The sequence below is a fragment of the Rhinolophus sinicus genome, linkage group LG07 (assembly GCF_036562045.2).
Source record: "Rhinolophus sinicus isolate RSC01 linkage group LG07, ASM3656204v1, whole genome shotgun sequence".
Lineage (NCBI taxonomy): Eukaryota > Metazoa > Chordata > Mammalia > Chiroptera > Rhinolophidae > Rhinolophus > Rhinolophus sinicus.
The window spans coordinates 123,750,912-123,765,620 of record NC_133757.1 but is presented as its reverse complement, the minus strand read 5'-3'; the positions used below and the strand labels follow the sequence as shown (position 1 = coordinate 123,765,620).

Here is a 14,709-nt window from a genome sequence, read left to right as displayed (position 1 = left end):
AGAGTGGTTCTGATGAGCTTTTTCATTTAATTAGATTTATCAGTCTTATAATACTGTGGTCATGAAAATTTTTATTTTGGGGTTGTTTTTGTGTTCAAGTTTACAGTACTGCCTTCACCAATACATTTCATTTGTATTGTAAAGCTGACTAGATTGAGACGTGTTAAGACTTGAATGTTTTACTTAAAAATGACTTTTAAAAATGGAAAAGATGACTTGGGCCCTATGGAAAATAGTTACTATGGATTAGGCAACCCCAGAGATTAGCGACTGTTAAAAATGTTCTGAGAGCAAAAGAGGATAAAGAAGCAAATTAGTTTATGCATGTATTGACTATTCTACTTTCTAAGTAGAGATTTGGGAGGAAGGGATCCTTTTTGGGTGGGATACTATGGAGGGACTATTAACATGTTGAACTGCTACCTTTGTACCTAGAAAAATACTAATTTTTATAAGACAACCATAATGAAATCATAGCACATATGTTGGGGAAAATCAGGACTTCTACCTGATTTCAAGGTCAGGATCATTTAATCACAAATTCTGTAAAGTATTCAATGTATGGTGAACTTTGAGATTAATGAAACTCTTAAATTCAGACTTGAATTCAGTTGAGAATAATATTCATTTTAAAGTTCAAGAAACAAAAAATGGATTGGATTATTGGATTTATCCGAAATCATGTTATAAAGCTTCAGTCTTGAGAATAGTGATATATGTGTGTATATACATATATATAAGTATAAATCACTACATACATATTAACATCACTATATTTATGTATAAATATATCTGTACCTCATCTACATATATAGAGATATATAACGATTCTCAAGACCACAGCTTCTATATGACTGTTTTGAAAAATGTCTTTATGTTCTAACTTCTGAAATGATAAAAGTTCTGTGTATATGGTGTCATGAAAGCTATAGGCTTACAATGCCTACTGGTTTAATTCGATTCTTACTATCTTTATTATTATGTACGTAGAGCTAAACCTACTTCGTAATGTTGATGCTAATAACACTGAGAACAGCACTATGGTGAAGAATTCCAGTTTGCTGAGTGGCTTCCGAGGAGGTTCTAGCTACAATCATGAAACAGAGACTATCTTTGCGTTACCAAGGATGCAGCTCGACTTTAAATCCATTCATGTTCAAGAACCACAAGAACCTTCATTACAGGGTATGTGGGAAAACCATCTTCAGTTTCTAAAGTTCCGAAGAAAATACTAAAGGAACTTCAAACTACTGCTGTTTTCCCATAGGTTATTTTTGTAATATTAATATAACCTGATGAAATTGATTTCCTGGGTCAAATTGATTGATTTTCATGCCAGCCATATGATCTCTGGCAAATGATTTAATCCATTTGCACCTTTCTCCTCAGTAAAATGGGGGCTAATAATAGGACCTCATTCGTGGGGTTTTTATGAGGAATAAATGGCATATTCTTGAAAAGTGCTCAGTCAACTATCATCATTCTGTAAATCATCATTCTGTAAATACAGAAACTACTCATTTCTCTGTTGTTGCATTTAAGTGGATTCATTTACACAAACCCATGTGAAGCCCTTATTAACGGGTGAGAAAGGGGCTCATTCATGAAATCTCTGCTATAAAGGAACTTTGCCTTGCAGATCCCAGCCTGAAGCCAAAGGTAGAATGTAGTGTGGTGACAGAGTTCACTGACCACATCTGTGTGACTATGGATGCTGAGCTCATCATGTTTCTCCACGATTTAGTGTCGGCTTATCTTAAAGAAAAAGAAAAAGGTGGGTAGCATATTCTTGTTTGGGGAGGTTGGTTTTTTCTGTTTTTGTTTTTCGAGCTTCAAGAAAGGCAGTTGTCTGTCATTTATATGGAATTTTATGGTCTTATGACAAAACGAGTACAATGTGTCTCCTTCCTCTATGAATTCTAATGAAATACCTATAAATAATATATTAGTATGACTATTTCGCAGGCTTCCTGAGTATCTGCTAGGTACATGGTACTCTTTCTAACCACGCTTCACACTGGTTAGAATGATGTTTGGTGCTTTCCAGAATGTTTCCGTATACCAATGTACATTATCCGGCCTTGTAGGAGATTCTCACAAAGTAGGCAAAGAAAAGAAATCCTCTTTGAAGAAATGTTGCCAATCAAAGTGAAATGACTTAAGGAACAACTACATAATAAAGCAGCAGGAGTTGTACACATAATTGGGAAAATTAAATTAAATTAAATAAATCTGTTTAGAATGCAGAGAACATTTTCTTTTTATAAATATTTAGACCTCAGTGGTGTTTGTCTTTATGAGCTAGCTAACATTGATTTACTCACTGGAAACTTAAATGTTTGCCCATTAAGAAACATGGTGACTCTAATATCCGTATGGAATTGGTTGAATATATTACGGTGTGTCCATACCATGGAATTATTTAAAATAAGGTAATTTGAAATGCAATGATATGGAATGCTCTCCAAATACATGGTCTTTACTGATTCAATATTTACTGTACAACTACATGCATACATACTGTGTTTCCCCGAAAAGAAGATCTACCCGGTCTTATAAAAATAGTACCAGGTCTTATATAAATTTTTGCTCCAAAAGACACATTAGAGCTGATTGTCCGGCTAGCTCTTCTTTTCAGGGAAACATGGTAATGGTAAAACAACAGATGTGATTTTTTAAAACTGCTTGGAATAGATGTACAGGCACCTCGGAATTGCTGCAGGTTTGGGTCCAGACCCCACACAACAAGGAGAGCATCACAATAAAGCAGTCAGAACCTTTTTGTTGATGGAGGGTCTTGCCTTCAATTTGCAAAAAAACCCAAAAACCCACATCTGTGAAACGCAATAAACTGAGGTATGCCTGTCATTTGTTCAGGTCACACTATAATCTGCTTCTCATGAAGAAAGAAATATAAAAATTGTCTTACAGATATTTCAAAATAGCCTCATAATAAATGTCTGAGTGAAGAAAACAGAAAGACAGGTGATCAAAAGACCATGTCGAAAGAGTGCAAAGGTTGCATAGCATAGATTGAACTGCTTTTTTGGTACTACTATTCAATCTAGATATGCCGAAAATTCAGAGTGAGTAAAATCAGTAGTGATGGCTGGGAGAAATCTATGAAAACTCCCCAAGTAAAATAATGAAACTATATAATAGGAAATGTTATATATATTACAAGTAGATGCAATTTTCACGTATAGCCCCAATACATACCAGTCACTGGCAATCCTCTTTTTTTCTCTCTGCCTTAATATTAAAACTTAATGTGGAGAAAAACATTCTAGATAAACCTATGAAGTTCAGAGTTCTTTTATAGTCTACCTAGTTATGAAAGTCTGCCAGATTTCTTTCTCTCAGGTATTATGTGAAATCGTCATTTTTTGTGTTGGTCTTGGCCTGCCATGAACTTGTGTATTTCTGAAAAAAAAAGAATTGTTTTGTTTATATAAAGTGTTGTGAAACATTTCAATGGGAAAACAGGGAACAGGGACTTGATTATTGGACATATATAATACTTATAGTAACAAAGTTTTATTATCTATATGGGGATTTCAATTATAAATAAAAATGTTTTAATAAGCATATTATTAAAAACTAAAAGCAATTACTTTTGGTCAAAATAAACATAAACAGGCCTGGGAATATTTGTAACAGCATATAAAACTAGACCAGAATCAACAATATTTCTAGAACATTGAGATAAATTGTGCATGTGTCGCTCTGGTTATAACTTCATTGGGAGTTAGCAGTGGGACATACACAGACTGGGAATGAAACTGTTGTCCCCAACATAAGAATACAGGTGTCTGCTCAGTTGCTCTGCTTTTGCTTATTATTGGTGGTGGTTGCAGTACTATAACTGAGTTGTACACATTAAATGGGAGAATTGTATCAGTAAAGTTGTTAAAATAAAATGTCATCCACCTACAACCATTATTTAGGAAACCCACAAGAATGTGCCCTACGCCTGTTATCAGATAAATCTCAGCATTCTTTACCGTTAGTTTTAGACACACAAATATATACATAAAACATATACTATACTCAAAAATAAACAATGACGTTATTTCTAATTGTAAGATAATAAAATAACTTTGATATTGTCTTCAAGCAATATTAATAATTGGCATTTATTTATGGCTTATTTAAAATATTGTTTTGTAATAAATGTAATTACATGAAGTTTTGGCCAGTTTATAAATAAAATGATAAATAGAGCCAATTGTTCGATTTGTGTACTGATTTAAAATAAATGTGAAAGATAGAGACTTGCAATATTAATTTATCGTTTTCATTATAGCCATTTTTCCACCTCGGATTTTATCCACTCGACCAGGACAGAAAAGTCCAATTATTATACATGATGACAATTCCTCTGAGAAAGACAGAGAAGATGGCATCACTTATACCACTGTGGATTGGAGAGATTTTATGTGTAACACGTGGCATCTAGAGCCTACTCTTAGGTAAGAAGATGTATATATTTACCTATATCCTATGGGATTATTATGAGAAAAAGGTTTTAAATTGTGTGTCAGATTAAACACTTTTCACCAAAAAATATTTTTAGAAATTAGTCAGTTATAACCTCTAAATGTCTGACTGCTATTTTTGCTGCTCCTTTCTGCTTTTGTAAGTGTTCTCAGCAGGAGAAGCACAAACACAGAATATCTCAGTGCTGATTAGCTGTCCACTGTGTGACATTCTGTCAGTTAATCACTAAAATATGAGAATAACTCTTCTTCCATAGTTGCTGTTATTTTTTCACCATCTCACCAGCACATTGTTTTCAGGTTCTTGAGTTAGCTACCATAAACTGCTTTGTAACTTAGTTTGGGAGGATGTAGTAGAAGTCAGACATCATTATTAAGGAGCCAGTATAATTTCTCACATGTGCCATGACAATGTCATAGCACCTACAATGTCACAGTGTCTGTTTGTCTGCATAGGATCCATTCATGACTCTGAAATGTGGAATTTAATGCTTTACTGAGTCCAGTTTGTCCAGTCATGATCCCAGCTAATCAACTTGTTTTCATATCAGAACTTCAAAAGTGTTTTCTAATTTTAATTATATTTATAATGCTGCTATAACTAGGAGTACTTATGTATGTCTTCACTTGTGATTAATACAACATTCCTATTATGTTTCCCTTTCCTCTCTTCTGCTTTGTTAATCAAATTATAATTATCTGAATCATGGAATAACAGAATCAAAAAAAGTCCATCACATTTCACAACATTCTGCAGAATGATACATATTTCATTCAGATGAGGTTATTATTCACGCATATTTATACCAAAATAATCCCACACTACCAAAATAAGTCCACAATTATACAGTGGACTTCTGTGTAAGCAGAAAGTAATGACTTTGTGTTAGTCACTTGTATTCAATGAAATGCGTTGTAACAAAACTGATAAAACACTTGCGTGTTAATTCATAGTACATAATCAACACATGAGGAAAATTAACAGTGTCAATAGGTACAATATTAAAATACTGCAGCGGTCCTAATGCAGAAACTATTTAGAAAGTCTGTTTTGCAAAACCTCGTACACAGACAACAGTATGGTAGTTACTAAAAGGGAAGAGGTGTTGGAGGGTACATAGAAAAGAGTAAAGAGGGTCAAATATATGACGACAGAAGGAGACTTGACTGGGTGGTTGTTGTGTCCAGCACAACACAGGCAGTGAGGGAACGAGAAGGGGCAGCTTTGGGTTAAGTTTTAAGAAAGAAAGAAACAGAGACTGAATGCAGTTAAATCTCAGAGGGCCAAGGGGTCTCATAGTCACCAGAGACTGGAGCCTCGAATCTGGCCAACTGGTGGCTTTTATTGACACTCATACAAATATAAGAAAGTAACATTGTTTCTTACACTGTCTGTGAGACTCATACATCATAGCAGAAAAAATATTTATTTCAATCACCCTTTGTCTGTTAACAGTCGAAGCATAAAGTCCCGTGATGTCTTAACTACGATATGTACCCTCCCAGGGACAAGTATCTCATGTAGTAACAGTTCCGTTGAGATAAGTGGAGAGAGCTGATCTTTATCGCTCTCATGACTTCTCTCACAATCAGGTGAGAGAGGAAAGCCAGAGTCAGCAATGGCTTTTCCCAGGCAGGGGGGAAGGGGAGGCAAGGCTCCTTTTTGATCCTCTAAGGCAGCTCACTGGGGTCCCCACTCGGTTCTGCCTGGCTTGAGTTGTTCCCCCATGGGGAATCTTACCCGTCATTGGCTGCAAACCATCTTTTGGGGACCAGACAGAGAGACATAAGGTGTAACACAGAGATAAGCAAAGTCCCAAAAAGGCACAGTCTCACAGGCACAGTCTTTCCTCAAGGAAAGACACGGGGGGACAGTCGGCTAGGCTGTTGTGTGACTACAGGTGGTGAACACAATGCAATACACAGATGATGTATTATAGAATTGTGTACTTGAAACCTATATAATCTTATTAATCAATGTCACCCTGATAAATTTAATAAAATCAAAAAAATAAAATAAATAAAACTGAGAGGCAGAGAAAAGGCAAATCTGCTTTATATTTGTAAATCTAAATAAATGTAATGAAATTGACTAGGTAAATCATCACTTGATGTTGATAGGTTGGTTCTATGATTTTAAGAGAAACAACATATAATGAAACCAATTTTACCATAGGCTAATTGATACAAGAATGAAGTTCCTACATTGTTGTAATGAAACATTGTTATAATGAAAAAGAGGACCTGTTATATCTTTTAATTTAAAATGAGCATAAAAATAGTTAAATTTGCCATAAATATATTCCTTTTTTAGCAAACTACCATGAGACCAGTTAAGTAATACAGTATAGTGATGGAAGCATGGTTAAGAGCAGTGGCTTTGTAGCTGAGTGACATTGCCCAAAGGACCTAATAGCCTCTCTCTGCCTCAGTTGCCTCATAAGACAAATTTAGAAAATGGTATTACCTACCTTGCAGGGTTGTTACAATGGTTAAATAAGTTAAGTAATGCAAAATGCTTATGACTATTAAGAGTTTAACAGATCAGTACTTAATACCTGCCCCCTTTTCCCTAATTGAAATAGTGGGAGAGAGGCAGCTAGAAATCGAAGTTAGTTTTAATACTGATAAAGCTGGTACCAGAGAATGGGGTTTGGATGTCTGGCAACAATGGCTGTCTGCCACGGAGCCGGGATCGGACTTACCTGCTGGCTCTCGATGCAGCGCTGTGGAGGTTGGTGGGCTGGAGTCGGGCAGTCAGAGGCCCTGTGTTTCTACCTGGCCACAGGCAGCCGTGAATGGTCTTGGGTCACCTATTTGGGGGCCTGTCCTTGAAAAACCTGTGGCATAAAGGAACACCAAAATGAATGGCTCCTATGAGAAGGTAGGGAGGAGGGTACTCAACTACAGTACTCAGTTCCTGCATTAATTTGCCAGTCAGATAAATCATCAGTAAGGGGGCAGAGAAAGGGCAGAGGTGTTTCACAAATGGCTGTTCCTCTATTTGGAAAGAAATACCAAGAATAGGAAGAAAATGCTGCTTCCTTCAAGCATGTTTAGCACATAGCAGACACTCAGTATAATGTAGCCTTTTTTCATTACCTTATGCCACATACTTGAACTCTTATTTTTTTCAGCTTTTGAGGTGCAATTAACAAAGTAGAAAGCTGTTTTAAGTGTATAATGTCGTGATTTCATATATGTACACGTTGTGAAGGAATTCCTCCATCAAGTTAATTAACATGTTTTAGACCGAACCATAAGTTCTTTAAATGTTTAAGATGACTTTGTAACTTGCGGTCTAAAATAAATGAATCAGGGTGAAATGACTAAACTCCATTACTGTGTGTAGGCTTATCAAGGATACTTAAAAGCACACATTTTATGAATGCTATTACAGTGAATCCAGGAACTATAGGTCAGATTATTCAAATGCACCTACTGAAAATATTTTGTCTTGAGCGTATTATAGAGGCTTAGTGATCCTCTTGAACTTATCATCAGGACCATGTTAGGGCACTGTACTCCTAATTATTATTTATAATTATTTTAGATTGATTTCTTGGACTGGGAGAAAGATTGATCCAGTAGGCGTTGATTATATTCTTCAAAAACTGGGCTTTCATCATGCCAGGACTACTATTCCGAAATGGCTTCAAAGAGGAGTCATGGACCCATTGGACAAGGTTCTGTCCGTTCTTATCAAAAAACTTGGTACTGCACTACAGGATGAAAAGGAAAAGAAAGGAAAAGACAAAGATGAACACTAAAAAGAAACTTGATCTGTGAACAAACTATGATTATGTCCATTAAGTTTTATTACACTGGAGTGGTTTTTTTTGTATATTAAAATTGTTTTAAATATAACTTTAAAATTATTCTAAATTTTGTGGCCATTATATTAAACGTTTGTAAGTTAACCTGTTTGTTCCAGTTCCACTGTTCTGTATACTGTGAAGTATTGCATGGTAATGTAAATTTTGTGAAAAACTAGGTTAAAATATATACATCTACTCAATAGGGTTTATAATTGTATTATGTGCAATATGATGCCTGCATCTTAAAGTATTTTCAGAATAACTGTGAATTTCCTGTTATTGGCCATAACTTTTAGAAAAGATCTTGTTGATAATGTGATTTTTTTTTTTGGTAATTAATTGCTTTTTCTTTTTTTAAAATGTAGACTTGTATAAATATCTATTTGTATATAGTTTGAGTAATTGTGATATGATTAAATACTACTAAAATATTGTTTGTAACTATTGTAATAAAATCACAAAATTGGTTTCAATCTGGAGTTGTTTTTGAGTCTTTTCTTCCTTTTGTAGCTTTTTGTTATAATTAACAGATACCCACCCTGTGCTAGTTACTAAATGTTTTCATAGAAGATAATACTTATAAAAATAAATGAGAATTAGCTGAAGGAGGATACAATCAGGGAGAGGCACAACAGAGGCTTCAGAAATATTAGGTATTGTTTTATTTCTGAAGCTAGTGGTAAATACAGCTGTTTGTTTCTATTATAGTCTATGTTTATATGTATTTTGTACATATGAAGGTAGATGTATAGTGTATATATATCTTGTGCTTATGAAGGTATATGTCTAATATACATGCATTAGCATAATAAAGTTTTTTAAAAAATAGCGAAATCTAAAATAATATTCAAAAGTAGCTATAATGCTGCTAATCATAACTCAGGTTTGAAATCAGCCAGGTCAGTACAGCCAGCTTAAAGGTTGGGTAAGCAATACAACTGAAGCACCTAGAGCTAGAAAGCACCTCAAGAAAGCCTCTGCTGCAAACTCTTGCACATAGGTAGGTAAGACAGTATTCTCTATGATAGATTTTTAAACATTTTTAAAATCTCCAAAAGAACCAAGATACTTAGCCAGCCAAAGTCATATATACCATAAGTGTGTGTGTGTGTGTGTGTGTATGATTAGTAGGGGAATTTATATACCTAAAAAGATAGATAGATATAGTTAATAGGGGAACTAAGAATTTCTCTCTATTGTCACACAAACCTAGTACAACTAAAACCAAAACCCTGGTGCTAGAGTCATATTTTGTATTTTTTCTGCTAGACCATCTTATCTATTGTTTGCCTCATCTATGTATCCCCCTAACCCCCCCTACAGTTGGGGGCTATAGGAACATTATTATGTATACTAGTCAAAATTACCACAGAAGCAAATTCGATGCCTACTTTGGATCTAGTGTCTAAGATAATACTGCCAGAAAGTTACTTCATAAAACAAAGTAACTGAAAATTAAAGAAACCAGTTCCTTACTTTCATCCTTCAGATAATTCTCTGCTTCAAAGAAACAGTTATGCCAGTAAGTTCTCAATGTTAAAAATTTCTCATGGCTTTAAATAGTATTGACATATGAGATTACAAAACATAAGTATAAATTTTATTTCTGACATTTACTGTGATAATGGTATAACAAGAAAAGGGCAATTTAAACTAAATTTGCAACTATTCATAATATCTGTGGCTCTGTTAGACAAGGCTGTGAGAAAACCATGTTTGTGCATTGCTGGTGGGAATGTAAATTGGAACATTATGGGAATTCCAGAAAGAGAAGAGAAAGGGACAAAGTATATTGAAAGCATTAATGGCTGAGAACTTCCCAAATCTGGGGAGAGAAATAGACATCCAAATCCATGAGGCCCAGAGGACCCCAAACAGGTTGAACCAGAATAGGGCTACACCAAGACACATTATAATTAAGCTGCAAAAGTCAAAGACAAAGAATTTTAATAGCAGCAACAGAAAAGAGAAAAGTTACATACAAGGGAACCCCATAAGACTATAGGCAGAATTCTCAAAAGAAACTCTTCTGGCCAGGAGAGAATGGGATGACATGTTCAAAATAATGAAAAAAACAAAAAACTGTCAACCAAGAATTCTATACCCAGAGAAGAAGTGGTCCTTCAGAAATGAAGGATCAAGACTTCCCCAAACAAAATGTGAAAGAGTTCATTACCACCAGATCTGCCATATAAGAAATGCTAAGGAGAGTTCATTGGAAGTCTAAAAAAAAAAAAGAAAAAAAGTTAACATCACAGAAACATACAAAGGTAGTATAAATCTCACTGGAAATGGCAAATATGTAGTCATAGTTAGATTCTGCAATATGGCTATAGGGCATAGTTCATTTACAACTCTAAAATTCTTCATTGAGTTATCATTACAAAAAAAAAAAAAATAGGTAACAGGAAGACAATAAAAACTGAGTTCTTCAGAAAGATAAAAATAATTGACAAACCCTTAAATAGACAAACCAAAGAAATGAGAAACCCAAATCACATGTGTGTGGTCAGTTAATTTATGTTTAATTAAATTATGTTTTCTTCTAGGAATTTTACGGTTTCAGATCTTATGTTCAAGTGATGAATTCATTTTGTTCGTTTTTTGTGTATAGTGTAAAATAGTGATCCAGTTTCATTCTTTTTTGCATGTGGCTGTCTAGTTTTCCCAACACTATCGAAGAAACTAATGTTTCCCCTTTGTATATTTTTTCCCATTTCTTTTCTTGAGCTTCTATTTCCATTCCATGTCCCTCCTGAAATTTGATCCTAATATAATGATATATTTTTGTACTTACAAGTTTTATTCATCATCCTCATCCTACTTCTTGGTAACAACAGTTGAATTAAAATTCGTTTGTAAGCAAAAGCTGCTAAATGTAAAGAAATAAAATGCTGCATTGAGTTATCACTATAGTCATTCATGGGCACTTGATCAAAGCAACATAATCACATTTTGATAATCACTGAAGAAACATAAGCTATTACTGAAAACGTATTGCTTAATGAGAGGAATGAAGCTGTTTTTTGTGGGGGGTTTTTCCTCCCAATTATCCCATGTATTTGTGGGTGGATTATACTTCTTGCTAATGAGGCAGAATACCATCAATTCTATTGTTACTTTTTCTTTCCTTTTTGGTTAAAGTAATTTAACTCTTCAGAAACCTCATCCATATTTTTAAAAATAGCACTTAAAAGGGCATTTAAATTTTGCTATACAATGTCAATTCCTTAAACTCTTTCTGGGTTCCATGCCAAAACGTATTTAGTAATTTACTATTAAAATTTTTTTCAACAATCTGTCAGCTAATACCTCGATCATGGCCTCCTTCAACCTTTATGAGAGCAAAGACTTGAAGACATCACTTTGGGTTTGTCCAATAGCTTATTCGAGGTCTTAGCTCCCAACACCCCCACCAGTTTTCATGATTCAGTGTTTGGCTCCGCCTGTGACACCATGGAAGCTAAGCCTTGCCCACAGGTCCCTTGTCGGTGTACAACTGGGGCTAAAACAAAGGGTTTCCTTGAATCCACCCACCATCCACGGGCACCACGAGGCCTGCCTCCAGGCGCCCTGGATAGGGAGGCCCGATCCAGGACTCCGTGAGGACGGTAGGGAGGCATTGGGCGGGCGTCCGGCAAGAGAGTGAGCGTGGCGGGCAGCCCGTGCCAGCGGAGAGGGGTGGCCGTGGACGCCCCGGCTCAGCGCACCAGACCATCGAACACGCAACGTTCGGAGGCGCCTCACGCTCAGTGACGCAGGCGCAGGTGCAGGGGCGGGCGGCGTCGGCCGGAGACGGTTGGTGATTGGACGAGGCCGGTGCGCGCGCGGCGTCCGTCTGCGTCCTGCAGAGCTGCCGTGACGCTGCTTTTGAAAGGCGCAGCGCCGGCCTCGTGGCTCTCACGCGAAGCGGCCCGAAGTGAGAGGTTGAGGCCGGGAGGAGCAAGCAATGGCGTCTTCCAGCGAGCACCGTGGCCTGAGGCCGGGCCTGCGACCGGGCCTGAGCTTCCCGCCCGCGGCGTCCAGCCGACAGGGCAGGAAGGACGATGTCGGTGGGTAGGCGTTGGGAGGACGCGGGAGGCCGCCAACGGGCCTCTGCAGGTCTCCTGTTACTGCATTTTGTTTCTCTCTTCGTTTTCCCCGACCGCTAGGGGCTTTTCCCGCAGGCAGGCCTCTTTGGCCCTTCTTTCCCTTTGTGAAGCAGTCTTAGGGAAGGGATTTCGCAGGAATGGGTTCCGAGTCTTTTGAAAGGAGTCGCAAAGCTGTCATGACATCAGTTAAAAAGAGATTTAGCCCGAGTGTGTGTGTGTGTGAACATTTATGAAAACGTGGTTGTGTTTGTTTCAGAGTATTTTTAGTTAACCTCGTACTTTGTTTCTCATTTGCTGCCAATTTTCTTCCGACTTGCAGGTGAGAAGACGCCTGCCAACAATGACTGGTCTCAGAGCTCCCGAGTCCCTAGCTTTGCCCAGATGTTGAAGAAGAACTTGCCAGTGCAGCCAGCAGCCCAGACGGTAACTGCACCCACTGCACATTCCTCAGAAAGTTACACCATGTCGAATATGGCATCCAAGGTGACACAAGTGACAGGTATGACTTGTTTTCCACTTGCAGTAAAACCTAAGTTCTTTAAGACTTTGGGATGGCCAGTAAGTTCTTTTGAGTGTCTGGTTTAAATGATTCCTGGGATATATGTTCATTTATCTGGGGCTGTGTCTCACCTGGAACTCCGACAGGACTCCCAACGTGAGAGGAAGCCGGTAGAATTTCGTCCCTTTACTGGTCACTTAATTATTTTTTGCCATTCACTGTTCAACCCTTTTAAGTGTGTCTTGTTATTTTGAGGTAAGGCTGTGTTACCTTTTCAGGGAAGAGATTGGACAGATGATGGTTTGTAGTCCACATGTCACTTGGATCAATGCTAAGTATTAAGCAGGGATAAACACACTTTAAAAATTCAGTTGAATTCACAGTGAGAGGAAATAGAAAATAGTCAATGGGAAGCGAGAAACTAGGTTCTAGACCCGGGTCTGTGTCTTACTCCATTCTAGGCCTTAGTGACATCGTGTGTAAAAAATGGCTTAGAGAGCCTCTGAAGACCTTGACATCACTAAAATTCTGTGATTATTTGATACCACTTAATGGTATGTGATAGCCCTTCTTTGCAAACTAGTGTCAGTACTCCAAAAGCCATGTACAGTAACAAAGCACACTTGTCGTTTGTTCCAAAACTGTTTAGTAGAAACTTGTATATAATGAAAACATGTATGACTAAGTGTGTCAGGGATAATCTTACATTTTAGGGGAGGGTTTAGTGGTTTTGCTTGTCTTATTGTCTTTATTTTACCAAATTGACAAGTGTAAACATTTATTTTTAGGTAATTTTCCAGAACCGTTGTTTTTCAAAGGTCTTTCATTTATTTCAAATCCTGTCCTTCCTCCAAAAAAAATACCTAAGGAATTTATAATGAAATACAAACGTGGAGAGATAAATCCTGTGTCAGCCTTGCACCAGTTTGCACAAATGCAGCGGGTTCAGCTTGACCTCAAGGAAACAGTAACAACAGGCAAGTGCAAAGTTGCATCTGGTTATTGCAGTATTGGAAAATATTTTCCTGTTAAAAGCAGAGCATATAAGTGGTACTATATTTAATTATTTCCTATTTTCATGTAATGTGGGGGTTAGATTACTATTTTTGACAAGTGTACTTCAGAAGTTTTTATATTAATATTTAGCCTTTTGAGCCTCTGCAAAGAACTCATACAAAATTTTTATAATTAATGGATTTTAATTTTTTTGCATATGGCTAGTTCAACAGAAATCTTATCAGCCTGGTGGATTATTTTCGATGTAAATACTTGTAGAAAAAATGATGCTTTTTAGGGATGTTAAATATTTAGATTGTGATTATCTCATAACATTGTGAGGATTCTGTGATTTTGATGCCTAATAAAAATTATGGTCAAATTTGGCTTCTGAAATTCAAGGATCAGAGCTGAAGACAGCACATGATTGATACTTGTCTGCAGACCTGTGACTGTTTTCTCCGTTCTCTAAACCTAGTCATTTTGTGACCAGTGACTGGGAAGAACTTTAGGAAAGTGGAGGGATAAGAGAATAATGCTCTCAAGAGGCATTGACAGGCCGAAAATGAGAGTCAAAGAATCACAATCTTTAAAAAAAATATTTATATGTGTACATACATGTGTGTACGTGTGTGCTGTATACACACACACACACACACACACACACACACATTTTCAAGTAGTTTGGTTTCTTTAATGGTTTCTTCCTGATAACTAACTTTTGTTAATATGGGTCTCAAAGTTAGAATTTTTGCCAAAGAATTAAAGCTTTTGAGATTTTAGTGGATTGTCATAGTGAAGTCAAG

The 14,709-nt window shown here is 36.7% G+C and overlaps 2 protein-coding genes across 9 annotated transcripts in view; both read left to right on the top strand.

The window, feature by feature from the left end:
- The window catches only part of BLTP1 (bridge-like lipid transfer protein family member 1), a 158,667-nt gene extending 149,877 nt beyond the window's left edge, over nt 1-8,790 (top strand). For all 7 annotated transcript variants that reach the window (XM_019741408.2, XM_019741409.2, XM_019741413.2 and 4 more), the window contains 4 exons: nt 991-1,185; nt 1,640-1,774; nt 4,307-4,472; nt 8,053-8,790. In XM_019741408.2, the coding sequence (XP_019596967.2) occupies nt 991-1,185; nt 1,640-1,774; nt 4,307-4,472; nt 8,053-8,269 (713 nt within the window). In that variant the 3' untranslated portion in view covers nt 8,270-8,790. The remainder of the gene's footprint in view (nt 1-990; nt 1,186-1,639; nt 1,775-4,306; nt 4,473-8,052) is intronic.
- Nucleotides 8,791-12,638: 3,848 nt separating this feature from the next.
- The window catches only part of ADAD1 (adenosine deaminase domain containing 1), a 32,620-nt gene continuing 30,549 nt past the window's right edge, over nt 12,639-14,709 (top strand). The window contains exons 1-2 of one of the 2 annotated variants that reach the window (XM_019741384.2): nt 12,639-12,907; nt 13,696-13,884. In XM_019741384.2, coding sequence (XP_019596943.1) covers nt 12,790-12,907; nt 13,696-13,884 — 307 coding nt within the window. In that variant the 5' untranslated portion in view covers nt 12,639-12,789. The remainder of the gene's footprint in view (nt 12,908-13,695; nt 13,885-14,709) is intronic. The other variant, XM_019741385.2, reaches the window with a different exon arrangement.